The sequence below is a fragment of the Andrena cerasifolii genome, chromosome 11 (assembly GCF_050908995.1).
Source record: "Andrena cerasifolii isolate SP2316 chromosome 11, iyAndCera1_principal, whole genome shotgun sequence".
Taxonomy (NCBI): Eukaryota; Metazoa; Arthropoda; class Insecta; order Hymenoptera; family Andrenidae; genus Andrena; species Andrena cerasifolii.
This window is the reverse complement of record NC_135128.1, coordinates 7,490,548-7,510,370: the sequence shown is the minus strand read 5'-3', so window position 1 is coordinate 7,510,370 and position 19,823 is coordinate 7,490,548. Positions and strand designations below refer to the sequence as shown.

Here is a 19,823-nt window from a genome sequence, read left to right as displayed (position 1 = left end):
CGACCGTTGGGACGCGTGCCCCAATCGTAACAGCTGCTCCAACACGGATGCATGTCGATCACACACACGCTCTTTATCTTTCACTCTTCGTGCACCAAATACGCTGCCGGCTTCTACATACCGGCCAACGCCGCGTTAACGGCCAAAAAGTCATTTAGAGGAGCAGCAAGGACCTCGGCGCGTTAAATGTCCGCACGCGAATCCAGCCATCAGCAGCCCAGAGTGCAGAAGTCGTTGGAAAACCTCGGTGACTTCGACGCTGGGTCAAGACACTCTAAACGATTAATCGGGTCGATGCACGATGCTGGAAACGATCGATTTTCACAAGAAGTGACTGGTTTCACGCTCCAGCGAACAGAGCCATTTTTCTCGAGATTCGAGAGACCTGGGTGCAAAAATCTTGGAAGGAATGCGCCATGGTGAAAATAAGGAACGATTTGCGCTAGGAATCGGGGGCAGAAAGAACCTCCGTCGAAGGATATGCACTTTCTTCTTCGTTTCTTTGTTAATATCTTTTCTGCTTCGTTTAAGTAAATGATAAGAGGGTTGAATGTGTTGGGTCATAGATTCTTGCAAATGTATCTTCTGGAAAATATACCTAATGCACTAATTCATTAATTTATTAAGCGGCAGTTTCAAGATATTCTTCTCAGGATAACAATCAATCTCCAGGAAAGTGTAGGAGATTTTTCGCTCGAGTGATTTATCAGCGATAGAAGAATTTTATTCTGGAGGATCGAGAAAGTCAGCTTTTCTCTTTTCTTGCGACAAGTATCGAGTTCACCTGTACTTCACCTTTGATTCCTGCGTTCGGTTTCTTTTAAAATTCCACCGAATTCTCTGGTCCTTGTGTCCGATCGTCGAATGAACATCGCGTGTTTGTTCGACCATGTGCATCCTGGAAACATGCAGCGATTCATCGGCGAGGATGCTTGGAGAAATCGATTTAGAAAACACGAGTTCGCACACGCGTAGTCAATCAGGCGACACGCGCCGAAACGCGTGTCCCTAGTTCCTCTTTTGACGGTCGTTTCAACCGTGCTTTGAGTCACAGAATTGAAGCAGTAGCATCGAACTTGCAGGCAATTGAATTGCTCGATTATTTGCATAGGTGGGGGCAGAATGTCAAATTCAACATTTGTCGATGCGTCGTTTAATGTAGTCAAAGTACTTTGGTGAAAATATTGGCGTTAGAACTATTTAGGGCTATAACGAAAATTTGAATACCAGGGAATTCGAATTTGAGATTCGAATACCAGAGAATTCGAATTTGAGATTCGAATACCAGAGAATTCGAATTTGAGATTCGAATACCAGAGAATTCGAATTTGAGATTCGAATACCAGAGAATTCGAATTTGAGATTCGAATACCAGAGAATTCGAATTTGTGATTTGAATACCATGGATTTCGAATATTTGACTATCAGAGAATTCTATTTTCAGATTTGAATATTCGAATATTCGAACACTAGAGAATTCGAATATTCGAATATTTGAATACCAGAGAATTCAAATATTTGAATATCAGAGAATTCGAATATTTGAGTACCAGAGAATTCAAATATTTGAATACCAGAGAATTCGATTTTGAGATTTGAATATTCGAATATTCGAATAATTACAGCTCTTAATACTCTGAACAGCTTTAGCGATATTCCTGTTTTATCTATAGAAACACCTAAACTACCACCGTTACTAGGTTGTTTTAAATACCATCTTATATCCTAAAGCAATTCGATCGTAAAACCAGCTTGTTCTCGCTGCACAGTCAAACGAGGGCTTTATGAGGTACAATTGGCCGGGTCCGAGGGTTCGCAAACATTATTAATCGTTCTTTTAATTGCTCCGTTAATACCGCGCAGCCGACATTCTCGATTAGCCTGCGCTTTGTTAAGACTCGTCTTGAAGGGAAACATTGCGAGTCGATGTCAACCAAAGGCGGTACTCCTTTGTGCTGCAGCCCTTTCTCTGGGAGAAAATCAGTGGTAAACTCACCTTTGTATTGTTGTTTAGCAAGAGCTTCGGGAAAAGGTCGAGCGCCGAGCCCATGTGTTTCCATCTCGAAGAATAAAGGTTAGCGCGAGGATTCTGAGATTCGTTTCAAGTTTCCTCAGAGGATATACACATCAATGTCCATAGTATCTTATAATAAAATTTCCCAATGAATATCGCCGGAACTTGAAGCTATCCTGCACTTTGAAGCCAGTGCCGTTCATTACGTGATAATCGAAGCGTTTGATACACTTTCTGAAGCGTACCATTAGGGTCATTCAAATGCCACGGCTTGGAGGCGGAAAACATCTCGCGTAGCAAAGTAGAAGCGCTTCATTCTCCCTTTTCAAACCGTGACATCGTTACGCGACCGCGGAAAGTGGTGTGAAGAAGGCTTAAAACAACGTGAAGGTTCATCTATCCGTCGTTCTCTGTTGTCCCTTTCACTGCAAAGCGACCGCGTGGGAGGCACGTTCAGGATCTCGTAGCAATTTCCACCCGAACTAGTCTTCGTTCGCGGTTCAGTCTCCACCGAAGTGTCTCTCGCGAATAATCATCTGTCCCCGCAAATCAGCTGCGAAATACAGCGAGCATTCACTAAGAATTTCCACCAACTTGTACAGTTTCTCCTTGGAGTTTCACCAAGTCAAAGTCGCGTGTCTTTCTGTGACGTTTAGCAAGACATTGCTCGAAATTGTGGGCCAGTGATAATGGAACTTCGCAGTGTCCTCCGGCAGCCTCAGCTGTGCTAATTAGAGCACTCGTCGCGTTAGCGAACGTTTTCGACGAAGCAGCAGCGGCCATTCGCTGCGAAGGTTCGCGTAAGCTGCTAGAGGCGAGGAAACCTCAGTCTGACCGCAAGATTGATCGAGGACAATCGATTTATCATCGAAGTGTTTTCATCGAGTGGAAACTGGATCAGTGATTTCCCAAGAGATCGAAAATCCAGAGCGCTCGAGGTGGGGCAAGTAGTCGGCGAAAACAGGGTCTGAGAAAACTCGGGGCCAGGGAACACCGGTGCACGCGTGCAGCCGGATAATTGCACCGCTTCGTAATCAACCACTGAATTGCGCAATTCGCCAGGGGCGAGGAAAAGAGGGAAGCTGAAGCAACCGTCGTCGGTTTGTTAAACCTATCCGCTGTTCCGCGTTCACGCTCATTGGGCAGCGAGGCTCTTCTTCCCTCCCGCTGGTTATCGTCCTTGTTCCATTGTTACCGGCTCGCGTTGCACAAGCGTGCTCTCGCGGCTCTGGCTGAGAGTCACGAAGAAATCCACGTGATGGAGGGACGAGGATTTCAATTAAGCCGACGCGGTTAGCATAATTGGCCGGCTGCTCCCTTCTGCCAGCCAGGAACTTATTGAAGACTCTTTCTGGATTAGCGCGGAGGTAGACGTTTCAGCGGCCGCACGCTGCGCTTGATGAATAATCACGCCTGTGCGCCGTGGAACCAGTCTCGATTCTCCTCAAGGAAAGCTACGTTTCCTCTTCGCATCGCTGCGAGATTCATCCTTCGAACTGAAAGGTTCCGTCTGGCGTGACACTGCTGCCCCGTGAGCTCGTGTCGCCCGGTGCATTTCGTTCACGGTCAAGTGCTCCTTGCCCCGGAGCGACAGGAAGCGCGAGGCAATTTCCGTTGGAGGGATCCAGAGTTAATATTCCATCGCATATACGCGTGTCTGGGAAACTCGGCGCGGACGATGCGTTTCCGCAGCAGGTGTGCTGAACATTTCGCTCGTACCTTCGATAATTCCCTTCCCCCGTGTTAATTGCCCTTGCTCCCTATGCTGACGTGACCGCGGTGGGGTCGAGCAGTTCGTAAAAGTCAGGGAAGGAACAATGATAGAGAACGTGTACGTGATAAAGGTGAAGACGAAGCCAGCTTTGTCTTCCTTGTACCCATCCGAGCGTCGTTACTCAGCGTCGACCGTGGGTGGTCTGTCCTTCGTCCATTTCGGCCTGGGAGCGCTTTCCCTTCTTCTGGGCAGCCTCGCCTTATCTCTTCAAGGCCCAATCCTATCGGTCGCGTGCCTGATCCCCTTCGTGACGGGCCTGCTCGCCTGGCGAAGGTGGTACATCGATCGGAACATCGCTATCTTCTTTTACGGCAGCGTGTTCTCCATGGTCGCGGCGGTCCTCTGCTTCGTAGCCACGGCGTTCGACATTGCAGCCACGGCAGAGGCTAGCAGAGGGTCTCTGTGGTCGCTGGAGAGGATCCTGGAGCACCCACACCTGGATGGACATCCTAGAAACGACACCGTGGCCTCGCTGAAGGAAGATGCCTTCAACGACAGCGGAGCCTATGACGAGGCTCCAAGGATGAACTTCAACGCGCCAACTCCTGGGATTATAATCGATAACATGTCCAACATATCTGGATACATTCTGAGAACATCGTCCAGGGAGGATGACAACGAGAATTCTAGCGCAACGGTGGCTAACGATGATCTAGAAAACGTAGGCTCCTTGGCGAAGGGGAACTTTGACTCTGGTAATGTTACTGAGGAATCGTTGGAGACGATAAAAAGCAGGGTGATGTCGTTCTGGCAGAAGAATTACCAGGACACTTCTCACGCTAGGATTCTACTGACGGTGAACGTGTTAGTCGCGTCTCTTTTAGAAGCCTTTTGGTCCGCCCTCAGCGCGAGGATCGCGTTGAAAGGGATGATGAATCGGTTGCCGGAGAGTGGCTGCGCGAACGGTAGGAATGAGAACGGGGGTTCGCAGGGAGCAGCTGGAAAGAGGAAGCCACCAGCTCCGAGACCGGACATATTGGATCACGATAGGAGGCTGGCGGAGAGCTTGCAGAATTTAAACGCGCTGCACAGCTTCAGGAACTCCGGGCCGAGGCTACCTCTGCCAGAGTCCAGCAGAGAGTTCAGGGAAAGGGTGGAGAGGTTCTTGGCGAACCAGGCGGCGCACAGGGTCGTCGAAGGATCTTGCTCTTGAGGCGAAAGTGGGTCGCGTGTGAAAGGACAATGAATAATAAAGGACAGCGCATCCTCGTGTCCAGTATCTCTGATCACTAAAGAAGATAACGCGGCAATATCTTGTAGCTTTTAAAATTTGCACACTTCTTCGATCTCAGTAGCTCGTCGAGTTAGTTCATCGATAGTGCGAATCACTTTATGTAACGCTTGGCGTAAGGAATATGCTGTCGCGTAATTAATTCGTTAATTAGTCCGAGGCGGTAGGATTGTACTGTTAAACATGCTGCGAGTAATTTGTAAGTAAATAACGACTCGTAATGCCGACGACGGTTGCAACACATTTGCTGCACGTGAGTGGATACAGTTAAAGAACGGTAGTTATTTATAAACGAGTCTTCATTCCGCCGGATCGTATCTCCCGCGGCACGATCCTAGAAAACACTTAATTGCAATTTATTAACATTGGCCGCTACGTGCCTTCGTTACTGTTAATTAAACGCTTTGGGTACAGCATCAAACCGTTTCAAAGGATTGCTCCAGCACGCAGCAGGCTTCGCCGAAAGCTATGCAAACTTCTGTAGACTTCCTAATTAACCATTAATTCGTAATCTGTCTTATCTACGCCTTAAGATTTAAAATGCCCCTCGAGCATTTTCAGATACACATAAGTCCATTCATCGTGGCGTTCGATTGAACTTGAATGATAAATATGGAGAAATATACGGCGATACGGTGGAAGAGATAGTGTCTTTTCTATTCAACCGTCAGCGATCGATCTAGATTACGCGAAATTAATGTTACACGTACAATGGTCTTTGCTTCTCTCGTGCGCGCATACGTGTTGCGAAAGTTCAACGATCGTGCCGCCGGTTGCGAAATCCCATAATCAGATATTGGCCAACGCGCGCAGCGCGGGAGTTCGCGAAGACAAGCGCTGACAATGGCGAAGGCGGTCGCCGTGGACCACGCATTCCTCGTTAAATGCTTACCTGGGCGTGTTTCAGCGACATATAGGGCACGAATGAAATCGTTGACCGAGGAACAATTATAGCCTCCAGTATCCTTTAATTGGCGGGTGAAACTATCTTCCACGGCGAATCTTTTTTTTTAACGCGCTCGAAGGAATTGCTGCGACTGATCCAGCCACACGGTTTCTTTACAAAACGAGAAGCTTTATTCTTGATAATTGTTACATCGTTCGACTTGCTACGTATCGCTCTTAAGGTACACTTTATCGAGTAAACAACGTTAAACTACTCCCCTAAGCTGGCCTCGTCTCTCTCTCTCTCGCTCTAGAATGCCGATTATAAAATATGCATCTGGTTTAGACGTTAGTCGTTCGACGGCGGTCTCTAATCCGTTACGGTAATCGAGTAGAATCGATTCTATATACGCTTTTTGGTCCACCTGGATTGTAACGTTTGAAAGCGAGCGTGGCTCTACGTTGTGAACGAAGCTCGACGAAGCTGACCATCAACATCAAAATTCCTTCCACTAGCAGGAATGGCAGCAGCCTCCTCGAGGATTCAGATGCGCGACGAACGGGTGCGTCAATGTTTCGCGGTTTCTTTAAAAAGTAACTGTAGCTTCGTGAAAGTCGGTCTTCGCGTCGAATTGCAGGCATGCGAAAGCAACTCGTTAGTTCCCTTAATGACCGCAGTCCAGGCAGAATCAGTTGGCCGCTCGAGGCCACCGTTAGCTATCCCTGCCGCGTTATTTCATTATCCATACGGCTCTCGCGTGAAGTAAAAACGGGAGTAATTGGGGGTAATCGTAGGGAAAGTGATCTTAACTGAGCCAAGATTCTGATTGGACTGTGGCGTGACGAACACGCACGCAATTCGGGGCGAGGGTGACATAAATGTGGTGTGGCCAGTGACCGAGTATTTAGTAAACTTATCGGAACCTCTCGATGATTAGCGTCTAAGTGCGAAATCGAGCTGACATCTAGCAAGGTATTGGCAAGAGTAAAGCACACACTTTTGTACATGGACGTTTCTAACGAGCCGCCAAAGGGAAGATCTGCGTGGAGCGATCGTGACTTTGGAAAATCCACCTGCTCGCTTTTCCATAACTGCTCTGCCCTTGGACCTTCCTTTTGGCGTTTTAACTATGAAACTAAACTCTGTCTTTCTCTGTGCGCGACTCCACGCTGTACATTAACGATTACTGTTACGAGCAACATGTGCGACATCGTTAAGAAAAATACATTGCTACGCAGGATCTCTTACAAAACAGAGTCTACCTTTCGTAATCCTTTTCAGACTTCTATCGCTCCGCGCTGACCGCGAGATGATCGGGATCGATCGCTATGCATCCTCGCTTACTTCCTAAACGGTTAAGGTTTACGTCTTAATCTAAACTGTACCACAAATCACATCACTTACGGCTCTATTACGAATACGGTAATCGCGGATTTGCACTTATCACCATCTTTGTATTCTACATGGACGCCTCTCTATCTAACTCGCGATAGTTCGTACATAAACTGTGCTGGACATAAAACAGGCTTCGAAGGAACGCAATAAAAGACTACGTGGACACGGTCTTCCAGTGATTCTACTCTAGCAGATCAACAGATGAGTTGTACTGAGTCAAAGTTCAGGCTTGCTTCCGTAATAATTACTTCTCGGGCTCATCCTCTCAGGATATCCAAGGGCTCTGATATTCCCCCAAGAAGATTCAATGATAAAAACTCAGTTACACGTTCACTGGTCGAACATTGTCATCCGATTGTTGCTGCTCGCCGCTTTGCCAGCCTGAGTCCAGGGTGGTGGAGTCGCTGAGGCAGCACTGGGGCGTTTCTTCCTCCTGGCTACTTCTGTAATCCCTGTAATCTCTCTCCCTTCCTCTCTCAGTCTCCTCTTCTCTAAAGTATCCAGAGGTCGCCGGACCTTCCTGAAGCTGTTCGTCGTCCTTGGCCGCGTAATAAGAGTATCGACCCTGCTGAATGACTTCGTACTGGGCGTCAGGAGCTAGAAACGGCCCTCTGGCGTTTCTAGGTTCGTCGCTGTTCGCGTAACTGTCGGAAGGTATGTCGCCGCCGTCCGATGGCAGAGGTAGAGGCAGCCTGGATCGCTTCGACAGTTGTCGTTTGCCTAAACGCGCCGCCAAGTAGTCTACGCCCTCTGAATGCTCTGCGCCTGTGAACGATTCAACTGATCAGCGATGCTCAAGACAATAGTCGACGAATGTTGAAACACTGTGACTTCTCGGGGCACTGTTACCTTCCTTCTCCACGGCCAGGTCATAGAAACTGCTCTCGGGCCCGCAGCACGAGGACACGTCGCCGAAGTACAGCTCGCTCTCCGACTGCTTCGGTCCCGGATTCGCTTCCTGCTGGAACGCTCCGTTCTCCACCCCCTTCAGGGGCTTCCTGGCCCTCCTACCTTTCATAGTGCCCTCGTTCCCTCCCTCCGGGTCGGTGCTGTTCGATATCTCCTCGGCGTTCTCGTAGTTATCAGAGGGGCGCTTCGTCGGCCTCGATCTGTGATCTGTAACAGCGTTCAACACTTCAGAAGATGCTCAGGCGCAGGCATCCTTATTCAATCTCAATTCAATTATCACTGCGAGCCTCCACCTTCGTTGCTCTCGAAGTTCTCTATCCGTTTGGCAATTCTGGGCCTCTGTTCAGCCACTTGCGGTCTTCTAGCCGGGCTGTTAGGGTCGCTGTAGGGTGGCGGAGGGCCCCACAGGGGCACCGGTGCCTCCAGAACGCTGTAGGACGCCGTGCTGGGGGTGTACGGCCCGTTCTGCGTGTTCAGAACGGAGTAAGGCCCGCTGGACTGAGAGTTCAGGACACTGTAGGGGCCGTTCGCGTTCTCCACGTTGGCCTCCGTCTGTCTGGATTGAGTGTGAAAGCCGTAATTCGAGTCCGGGCTCGGCGCCGGCCCTCTGGACCTCGACCAAGGCAGCCTCCATCTTCTGCAAGATTAGGATTTAAACGAAATTCAGTTTCGCGTGTATTTCGGTGTCCCCGAGAGGCGGGCCTCAGGCATGCCGGACGCGTTCCACCGGGGCGGGGGAAGCGGAATATTTCGGGCGAAATATTGCGGCAGCCAGCGCTGATCGTATCTTTCCACGAACGGATCCGCGAAAACGATCACGGTGCACGATCGCCGCTTTTTTTGCCAGCTGGACGAGCGCGGCGCGCACGAGGACCGTCGTCCATCATAATTTATTCCCCGGCCGAAGAAGTCTCTCTCCCCCGAATGTCAGAAGCCAGGGCGGAATGCCGGCTTAATTAATGCCATACATTAGCGAATTACCGGAATACAATGCGTCCTGGGAGCGGAGGATCGTTGCCTCGTTTACGAGTTTATTGCACCCCGCGCTCGTGACACTCGTGAATGAAATCTATTGAATATGTATCGCCTCGCCCTGGGAACGAATGCACGCGCTCTATCTCCGTATTGCATCAATAACTGCTCAATGAAGTTCATCGCGGGCCACATCCTCGGCTACTGGAATCGCGATGATGCAAACGACGTAACTGTACCCTCAACCGTGTGCTGCTCTTATGCAATCGGATACGTTAGAGTTTCTAGGAACTGCGCGCCGTCGCGACGGTTGATAACTTTTATCTCCATTATTCGTTGGCTATTAGATCTCACGTACACGCTACGGGAATATGTACCCTCAGGGGTGCTTTCAATCGGAATTTCGAGCGGCACACTCGAGCTCAGTTGGGTCAAGTTATGCAGAAACCTACCGACCCTCCAAATGACAAAAAGTTAAACACAGTACGGGATCCCACAATTTTGTGATCTTTGTTTTGCAAAAAAATACCATCCCATGGGACAACTCTTACGTTATATAATTATCAAAGCCATAGTTCCACTTTAGGCTTAAGAAACAAAAGCTACAGAAAATTTAAAATAATGTTAATTATACATAATTAAATAACCAGTTAAATAATATTGTAAAAGAATAACAAGAAGTAAAATATACTCGCTACTTTTCCTTAACAATTAAAATCATCAAACTAAACCTCAATTTCAGATCATTGATGGTTGCTGGCTTTCTGCATAAGTTGGCCCACTTGAAACTACTTAGGCTCATAGATTGATTTCTCGAATTCACGTACCTGGATGGTGCCAGGTCCGGGTTCGGCGTGTAGAGGTTCCCCGGTGTCTGCGCCCACCATGGGCTAGCACCGCCGCAGTCGTTGCAGCATCCGCAGGAACCAGTCGGCGGTCCCACGGTGCCTCCTTGGCCGTAGAGAGATCTGCATCTGAGCTCCAACTGCTCCCAGTACATCTTCTTCTTCTCGTGACTCAACAGCTGGTACACCAGCATGCAGGAGAATATGCAGGCCAAGATTCCTGCGACCGAGACGCCGAACAGGGCCCTCAAGCAAGCGTGCAGGGCCCCGTGCACCGCCTCGCAGTGCGGAGTCCCTTCGAACAGGACCCCTGGATCTCCTTCCGGTGCCCCGTAGCAAGTGCACGATCTGACGTGATAAATATGGATCGTTACCGGTCTAACATTCCCTTCCTCGTAGCTCATTTCTGAAGTACAGGCTCCACATACCTCGCTTTCACGGTGTACACGCATTTTCGAAGCCCCTGCAGCCGGGACATGTGTATCACCGTCGTTGTAACGGTGACTAGCACGCACACCAGCGCGCAAACCACGCCGACGGAGCCGCACACCTTCATCTAAGAAAGAATTGCAAATTTCATTTAATAAGATTGCTATTAATGGAACGTTGCGTTAAGAAGGGAGTTAATGTGCTTACCAGAAGCCCGTATCTGTGCTTCCGCCTCGCGAGTAGCATCGTGAACAGACCCATTAATATTAACTGCAAAGTGCATCGAACGTGCGTTATTATTCGTAAGGATCTAAGCGTACGCATCGTTCAAGACTTAGTCGGAAATTTCTGTGAACACGCGTGTACGCCGAACGAAAGGCCGGTTAATAGATTCCGATCTTTGCCTCTCACCATTATGCCAGGAATGTAAGATGGTACAGTCTCAAAGAGTGCTAGACTGGCCGTGTGGGCTGAAAGGACCGCGTGTACCGCCAAAAAGAGACTACCGACCGCAGCGCTCAGCCCGCCACAAAGGCAACAAAGGACAACGTACTTCTTGCAGCAACCACCTTCCCCGGTGTGGCCTGTAAAATTAAAATCGGTCACTGATAGCGGAGGAGCGATACGCGGGGAATTTTCAAGCGACCGGGGGGAGAACAGGGGGGAGACACGCTTGGGAAACCCTCAATGAGACGTCTCGAATATTTTCAGCTTCGTAGAAAGTGGAGAGCGTTCGAGCCGGACGTAATCTCGCGCGGAATCTCGCCGCCCGCTATCGCCTGAAAAGCATCTCCTTGAAAGACGAAATAGCTCGAAGGATATTTTTCGGTGGCCGAAACGGATTCCTTTTGTGCCGCTATCGACCCTTTTCAGAATAGCTCCCGCACGACTTATCCCCGTCGTGCTCGCTCCTTCTTTCACGGGATAATGATTGTCCTTGCGTGAGAACCGAGCAACGGGAGCGCTGATCTGACCACAATGAGAAACGTGCCCGCGAGCGAGATCCTTCGAATCTCTCCGCTCGGTGATTACCTTCTAGTTCAAGTCGATTCTCGCCCTTCCTCGTTACCAGCCACCTCTAATCAGTTATCATCAGAGATTCCTGCCCGCTCGGGGTTAATTAAAGAATTCGCTCCCCTATCAAGCTACTGATTGCGTATCGTCTGCCGCGGGAGCACGCGTCGGCGTACAAAAATTCCCTCCGCTCGATCCGAGCGTCGCGCTAGGGCTAGCTTTTCGCTGGGATTGTAACAGGAGCGGTTTTCCATTCTCTGTCACTCGGGGATCGACTTTTGTTGTCGAAGCCCGCAATTCAGCCGACTACGCTGTATTGGAAATTCCTTCAATGAATGTTGAGCGATGGAAGCGTCGGTACTACGTCGTTTCAAACACAATAGAACGGACTCGGTCTCTCTCTGTCGAGGAACAGAGAGTCGACAGAGCTGAACTTTTTAATCAGGCTTCCCATTAATAAAGAATAGCACCCGAGTCTTTCTATGCCGAGGACAAAGAGCGAGTGGGGTGATCGTCTTCTGTAATTAAAAATCTAATTATTTTAGTATCGACGAGTAGAATTCTGGGACAATTGCGCCAGAGGTAGCTTCGAATCGAGCAATTCTTTCGAAACGAGATCGGTAGGGGATGCTTTGGACCTTCTTGGGAACGAACGTTCCAGGATAACCTTATTTTCGGTGGGAATTCCCACCTTTGTCAGGATTCAACAAGTAGGTCCCTTTGGGGGGCGATTTTGGAAGCTGTTTCTTTCAGGAAAACAAGTTTTCTTCAGCTCTACTTTGTCGAGGAAGGTGTTTGACCTGCTGGGACTCCTTTTTCAATGATTTCGAAGCCATTTCCTTGGGCTTCAAGACAAGCAACCTTGCTTTAACAGTTTGTTGCCCGTTCTATTGAAGACGTTAGGGAGAATCGTTTCACCGAATACCTAGACATACCTGCCTCTCGTGTATTCGACCAGGAGAAATGTTGACCTGCACCTGTACTACCTGAGACGGTACATTTACGACTTGGGTAAACCTGGCTTTCAGGCTAAACGAAGCGAAACTGGCGTTCACAGATCAGCACGCAAACAAAGCTTTCGGTGGATGGAAACGGTTGGTTCACCAATTTTCGTCGAAAAGGCAACCTCGGGCAGCCACAGATGCAACGGATAAAATCGACTGATTCTCTTCTATCCGCGCACACTTGCCCAAAAGCTACTCGCCTCGCTCTGCATTGATGGTGAATATTCAATATTTTATCGAGCTGCCACTGGCACTGCGTCGAATACGTTTTACGAAGAAACTTGTCGATACCTATTTATACGGCAACCTTTCGTCATCCACGTGGCCTTCCATGACACTGTAACATTTCTCGCGTGCGAAAATAGAATATGGTTGATAGAAAATACATTCGTCACGTTAAACAGGGATCCTGCTACTTCTTCATCCTCTTCTCATCGACTCCGAATAAATATTCCATAGAATCGTCGATTTCTAATCGTGCAAAAGATACGTCTTAACTTCTAAATATTTCTACTCGCCGAAATGAAGAAAGTGCGCTCGCCCGCCCGAGGGTGATTAATCATCGCTTTGAGGCAGCTTTTGCTGTACCACATGCGACTTAATGGAATAGCTAATAGCGGATTATACGGGTATGCAGATCGGTGGTAGTGGCGGAATGGGGTTGCCAGGGGCCGATTGATAAATTAACAAGAAGGGTTAATCGGCATACCGCAGGGGTGAGGGTAATGCGATCTCGGGAAGTGCGCGTGGTGTGCCGGATGCGGCAAGTGGGAATGCGAGTGTGCCGCCATTGTGAATGGATAACCCTGGTTATCCATCTCCATTTCCGTTCCAAGCCGACATCGCACTATCTGGAGCACTGGATATCCGTCCATCTTCCTCCTGTCCCAAGCCGCGCGCTGCGTCGAAGCTTCGCCAACCCCCGCTGGATGATTCCGCTCTATTTTATCTTCGCGAGCTAACACGTGGCAGGCAAGGCCAATGTTTCTCTTCGCTGACTGTCCGAAAGCGTGAAACCCCTGGGAGTATTCGTGTTGCACAACCGTACCGTTCACGCGTCACGAATCTGAATTGCAAAACGCGCGAGCCTTCGTTAACTGGCACCGAAGAAATCGAAGTCACTATCTTCTCCGACGCTTTATGATCTACGTTTGCGCATCACATATCACCACGAGGGGATTGCCGCTCAAGGTCAACCCTCCAGCATGCACTTCCTCGTTGATTAGCTCCGGATCTTGCATAGGAATCACAGTGTATTATTTTTACACAGCCTTCCGACAGGGGTGGTTTACTTGCCGCGGGATCGAAGGTGTTTGGAAATAATATCACCGCCGATGTAGGTCCTCCCGCGCACAGTTCACGCGAATTCTCCCCGAAGAGTATCACTTCTTAGCTTCTTGAACGTCCCCGCTGGACCGCTGGAGACGAATGCGGGAGCGCAACAACTCGAGAGATACTCCACGAGATCTCTGTTGCTCCGCACGCTGGGGTGTCCCACAGGTGGTGGTGGTAAGTTCGGGTGGTCGAAGGTAGAGCTTAGAAATTCCTTTGAAAGAGCACCCAAGGCGGTATTCCTCCCACGTCTATTCAGCGAGCAGGTCCGATCGGCGGCGGGGAGCGTAAATGTATCGTAGCTTGTTGTTCGATTCGCAGCATTCTTCGACACGATGCTCCTGCTCTCGGTTACTGCGAGCATCGACTGGTCGATATACCGTGACGATTCGAGCGACTCGACGCGGTCGAGGGTTGAAATTCAACGGAGGGCTGTTCCTCGAAGCAAGTAGAATCGTTCAACAGCGCTTCACGGCGTCGATAACCGCGTGGCCGCCACTGATAACGAGGGTTATCACGCTGGATGCCTCCTTGGCCGTTAGACTGCTGATACTACAGGCGTTCTCACAATCATAGGGCGGAGAGACTAAGGGTGGAGCTAGCGGTTACCTTCCCTTGTACGTCTAATGCCATTCGAGTCTCAGGGAACGATGCCTGAGTGGGTGTCACGCCTGCTTGAAGCGAAAATCAGGCAACGAGGGTGGAGCACTTGTTCGTCAAACGTTCAAATCGACGAGATTACGCGTGGGAGTTATTAACCCGATGTTGGGAGGAATACTAAGTGGGAGCAACGTTTTCTTGTCAGGCGATGGTATTTTAAGAAATATTTCTAGGACTTTGGGACTATCACGAAGGGGATCTTGAGTACAGAAACACTTACACTGATTAGAAGACGTTGTTTCGTATCTCCTCGTTGGCCTAGGGGGTGGTCGCGGAGGAAGCGCGGGGGGTTGGTGCGTTCTCGATGTCACCTCAACGCCAGCATCGCTTTCACCCTCTTGCCCTCTCTTGTTCCCTCCAGTCTGCACCACGTGACACTGGCACTTGCTCTTCGAAGGTGCCGATACCTAAATGTCAAAGGTGCCATTTCGTAATACACGAAGCAGAGAATCAAGTCCCCTCGAAAAGTGGCTACTAAAAGACACTCTTGCATCAACACCGTGAAGCAAAGAATTCTCTACTGTTATCAAGCTCTCTCTCCAAATCTGTAAAACGTACCTGAATCGAGTCCACCCCAATGAGAGACGTGTTTTTGGTATCGTTGGTCTGCGAGTGCTGATGCCCATGGTTATGTATGTGTCCATGGTGATGACTGTGGTGCTCCAAGCTTGACGGAGCCCTATCCCTTTGTCGGGAATCCGGATGGCTGGTATGCAACGAATGCACTTGTTGCAAATGATGATGGTGGTCGTGAACGTGATCCAGGCGACTGTGGGTTCTCGTATTAGCGTTCGACGAAGAGGACTCGCAAGATATGCCAGAGCTGACGTGATGATGATTCACGCTGGAGTGTCCGGTTAAGCTGCCCGACGAGCTGCCATGATGATGGCCAGCCAGCGGCGTGGTCGATAGGCTGCTGTTGGCGTTCACCACGTGCCGATGAACCGCTGGCGAGCCGCCATGGTTCAGCATGCTCGAATTCGACGAAGCCCCGCTCATCGCGCTGGAAGTACCATGGTGATCACTTGCGAAGCCTGAGTTCTGCGTGTAGTGATTTCCCAGGCCAGTTCCGCCACTGAGACGATGGTGACTCGTGGGCGAGCTTCTGTGAGCCATGGTGGCGGACGCGGAGATCTGATTGGAGTGGTGATGAGCACTTGGATTCCCAGTGTTACCTTGGCTTCCATGGCTCATGGACGTTGAACTGGAGCTGCTCAGTGGGCCGGAGTTTCCATGAACGTGACCAGCCAGGCTGGGCGCCAGGTTCCCATGATGATGGCCCGTCATCCCTTGGGGACCATGCGGATGATGCACGGTGGCTGGACCGTGATGGTGGGCCACGCTTGTGGCCTTGGCGTTCCCGTGGTAATGATGAGTGTGCTGCCTCTGGTGCTGCTGAAAGCCCATTAATCCATCCCCCGCGTCCAAATTCGTGCCGCCGCGAAAATTGTCGGCGTGCTTGTGAACGTGGGCATGGGCATCGCCGTGGAAATGTCCGTGGACGTTGCGTTCCGCTGACGTCGGCTCGTGATGATGCTGATAAGGGTTCAGTACTTGCTGAATATTCTTCAGTTTATCTTTGCTCGCGGCGGCTTGCTTTTGCGATAACCCGCCGTGATCCTCCAGCTGCTTGTCCAGATCTTTCGCGGACGTCTCGAGCAGCGCCGAGCTAACCTCCAACAAAGGGCTAGGGCTGGAAGTTAGGCTGTGTTGGTTGTCCTGCAGGTTGCCGGATTCCTGAACTCTTCGCGCGGCCTCGAACGCCAAGTTCCGAGAGAGATCCAAGTTCCTCGGGCTGCACGATAGATTGTGACCGTGTCTGGACAGAATGGCGCTCTGGCTCTCCATCGACCTCGGATTCGGCGACAGGCCCGCCTGATGCTCCAACATATCCACGTTCCTCGTGTTCTCCAAATTCATCTGCTGGCTCTCTTGGTGAGACAACGGGCTCTCCAGCCTTCTTATCGGCTCGAAAGCGCTCTGAAGCGCCTCCAGACCCCTAGGGAGTTCTTGGCTGTTGGAAATTCTTGTACTTCCCACGCTCCTCTCGCCCCTGTCCCTCTGCGCTCTCATGGAATCCATGCTACTCATCGCAGAGCATTGGCAAGGGTGTTGCGGACTCTCCGGAACGTCCAGGTCGGTGGTCAGCTGCGGCTGGGACATCTTGGTACCTGAAATCGCGATTTCATATAACAATTAGATGGAAAACCTCGTTACCACCGTAATGGGCCCGTAAGAAGACACGCTGACGCATCCATTTTCAAGATCGCGATCGATCACGAGAGGGACCGGCGCATTTCTCACATCTCCTCGAGGGGCGATTATTCGTTTCCATCCCGCCGCCTCGTTGAACTTGATAAATCGCCGCGGATTACAAAACAGCGGGAGCCAGCGTAAGCGTCGCGAGAAATAAAAGCATCGATTCCGTCCCTAGGAATACCCGATGGCTGCCTCGGGTCTCCCTTGATAGGGACTCGCGAGCCTCGCGCTTTGTCGATGATCTACGAGAAGCCAACACTCGGTTAAAAGAACTAACGAATCTCCCAATTACGACGCAGCGCGGGGCCCGGAGTAATGGGATGATGCCTAACTCCGTTCCGGACGCGGAAACGCGGAAAACTTTCGCAGCCTATTAGCGCCTTCCGTCGTTAAAACTTCTCGAATAGCTTTCGCGGAACTTATATAAATACCAGGGCGAATATTAGACGATTCTTTTCTTGAGTTGTGGAGAGCGGCCTTTCACGGCCCGCTATTGTATTTATTCAGAAGAATTCCGCCCCCTCGCAACTTGCCCCGTATTACCTTGTTAAGAAATTGTTGCGAATTCCGATAATAAGCATCCTCCGGAAGCTGTTCTCGCGTCTTTTATCGCGGCGGTCAAACCTCACGCTGGGATATCGTTACGGGGACGTCTAGCGGACGCGTTAAAGTTAACACGTCCACTTGTAAGAAGTCGATTCAGGTGGAATACGAATTGCACCAATCAACGTAACCGCAAGCATCAATTTCGCGACGATTGCCGGCCGATTTATTTCACGTTGCGCGAGCTCCTGTGGCACGGTGATAGAATGGCCAAACGAAATATCGCGTAATCACCGCTCTTATTAACCGTTATTAGGCGCAAGGTTCATTCATCGTCTGCTCGAACGGGGAATCTGCTTAGCCTAATGGCACCCTCGCGTTTCACCTGCGGAATCGATCACATCGGCTGCCACCTCGGAGCCCGTTCGGTATCGGGCATCTAGTTGCGGCAAACCAGTCCGAAGTAGTCCTCGTAAGTACAGTCGGTGGACTCTGCTCGGCCACTCGCATTCCTCGTATCTCGTTATACGAGCGCAAACGCTCCGAAGGCCATGGTCAAGTTCGATGCCGATGGCGTTGCACGGACGCGGTTAAGTTTTTCTTGTCGTTCGACGATCTCCCGATCCGGGGGAAGAATGGGAATACTTCGCGGCACGTGGATTTAATTTCGTTCACGCAGAACAGACCGACGGTCCCGGCCCCCCTCCCCATGGTCACCGTGTTCCAGACGGTTCTCATCGGATGCCTGACTGGTAAAAAAATCTCTGCCGATGTTTATACGTAGTTACGCGGGTCGTGGGACTCGCGTGATCCGCGTGGTTATTAAACGAGTGGTGGCGATTGATTGGATTTTTTAAATCAAGGGGCACAAGAAGGGAAAGGAGTATGGAGGCTGAAAGATCGACAGGGGTAGGACGAGAATGAACGGTAGCGTTTATCAGAACGTCAGGAGCTGTTAATTTCGTATCGTTCGGATAAGATATCCACCTTGCCCGGTTCGCTACGAATACCGGTTTCCCCGTCACGGATAAATGGAACTGCTCGTGTCAACTGTTTCGATTCTCCCTCGGATTACCTACCGTGGAATTTCACGGATCTCGCGGATATATCAGGGGCCCCGGATCATTGTTTCGCCCGGGGATCGTGGCACGCCGACCTATGCGGCACACCGTGAGAAAAATCTCCGTCTAACCGAGCGCTCCCAGCCTCTCCAACCCATTTTCCGATCCGCGATATACCTTCCCCTACTCCCCCGCGCCTCCGTGCTCGGTGCCCACGCGAGGGCAGCTCTCGTGAATCGGCATCCATCGCGTGTATCCCGCATTAAGCGAACAAGATAGTCGTGGCCTCACCTGCGCGATCGAATATTCAAGTATGCTCCCGTCTGCTCCGCCGGATCCTCTCAATCACTGTCTCCCGGCGACGCTCCTTCCGCATGCCCGGCGATCGGGCCACGGATCTGAACACGAGGTCTATTTTCGCCGTGCGGATTCTGCTCCTTGGCCTTCCCACTGGAATACCGCGGCACGTCGTTAGGCGTGCGCATTTTCGAATCGTCAGGCCGCCACGCGTGCCGCCAAAGAAACACCACCACACACTTCCCGTGCAGTACTTCTACTCCATTGGACCGCACTCTGTACCACGGGCAGCACGCGAAACGCTCGGCATCACATCCCTCCGTCGCAACGCGGCCACAAATCGTCGCTGATCCGGCGCCGAGTGTCGCCTACCGAGAACGAGGCCCGCGGAGAGACGGGCGAGAACGAGGGACCCGAAGAAAGGAAGCGACCGGAGAGGATAGGAGCGGAGCGCAATGTCGTGAGAGACTGAGTCGGTGCCTTCCACCTTCACTGGCAGCCGTTCTACCTTGGAATGTGCCTTTGCCCCCTTCCAGCCCCCTCCTCCTCTGCTCCACCGGGCCCGAAGCCCGAGCGAGGGGCCCCCGGGGCCCCGACTCTTGCACCGCAGACCCCGCTAAGGCCACGCCATTCGAAGCTCGGCCGTCGATTCGGTCCAGGGACCGCGAGTGTCAGGCCCACCCACTCTCCCGGGCCACGATGGGACTCGTTGGATAGGGTAGATCGTTGCGGCGCTCTTAAACGACGGAATCAGGGCCGTATTAAATCTGTAACGCCTCCTTCGTAGAACGGAATCGCTCACTCCCTTAACGATCACTGTATCAGTGATTACAATGATTCGTTTCGTGGTCGGTCACAATGGGTTCTGTGTACAGAGCAAACATAGTGACTCAGGTACGGGAGAAGATTTTTGGAGATTTCCAATGGGGTCGCTTGTTCGCTTAGACAAAGGGCAACCAGCTTCGAGGAGGTACGAAAGATTAGGTGGTATCTGAGGCAGGTACGTGCTCATGGTCGACTTATAAGCGTTTACAGCGTAGGGGTATAATTTTTAAGGAGAAAACAGCGAGGCGGATCTGGTGCGCTGCAAATTTCCTCTCTCTGTTCTATTAACGCAATTACTTGGGGTCACGGGTAATTGCGGATAACCATCGCGGTCCTGATTATCCTTTAATTTAGTTATAAAAATTCCTCGCTG

The 19,823-nt window shown here is 50.7% G+C and overlaps 2 protein-coding genes across 2 annotated transcripts; one reads left to right on the top strand and one right to left on the bottom strand.

Moving 5' to 3' along the window:
• The first annotated feature begins 1,605 nt into the window (after window positions 1-1,605).
• On the top strand, window positions 1,606-5,953 carry LOC143374531 (uncharacterized). The gene has a single exon (XM_076822709.1). The coding sequence runs from the start codon at window positions 3,832-3,834 to the stop codon at window positions 4,939-4,941; it is 1,110 nt and encodes a 369-aa protein (XP_076678824.1). The 5' UTR covers window positions 1,606-3,831; the 3' UTR covers window positions 4,942-5,953.
• A 120-nt stretch (window positions 5,954-6,073) lies between these two features.
• LOC143374529 (uncharacterized) lies at window positions 6,074-19,186 on the bottom strand. The gene is made up of 10 exons (XM_076822708.1): window positions 18,620-19,186; window positions 15,024-16,636; window positions 14,686-14,872; window positions 10,867-11,039; window positions 10,663-10,725; window positions 10,455-10,582; window positions 10,009-10,374; window positions 8,503-8,846; window positions 8,150-8,416; window positions 6,074-8,065 (listed from the first exon to the last, which is right to left on the bottom strand). The coding sequence occupies exons 2-10, from the start codon at window positions 16,626-16,628 to the stop codon at window positions 7,623-7,625; spliced, it is 3,576 nt and encodes a 1,191-aa protein (XP_076678823.1). The 5' UTR covers window positions 16,629-16,636; window positions 18,620-19,186; the 3' UTR covers window positions 6,074-7,622.
• Window positions 19,187-19,823: the final 637 nt, after the last annotated feature.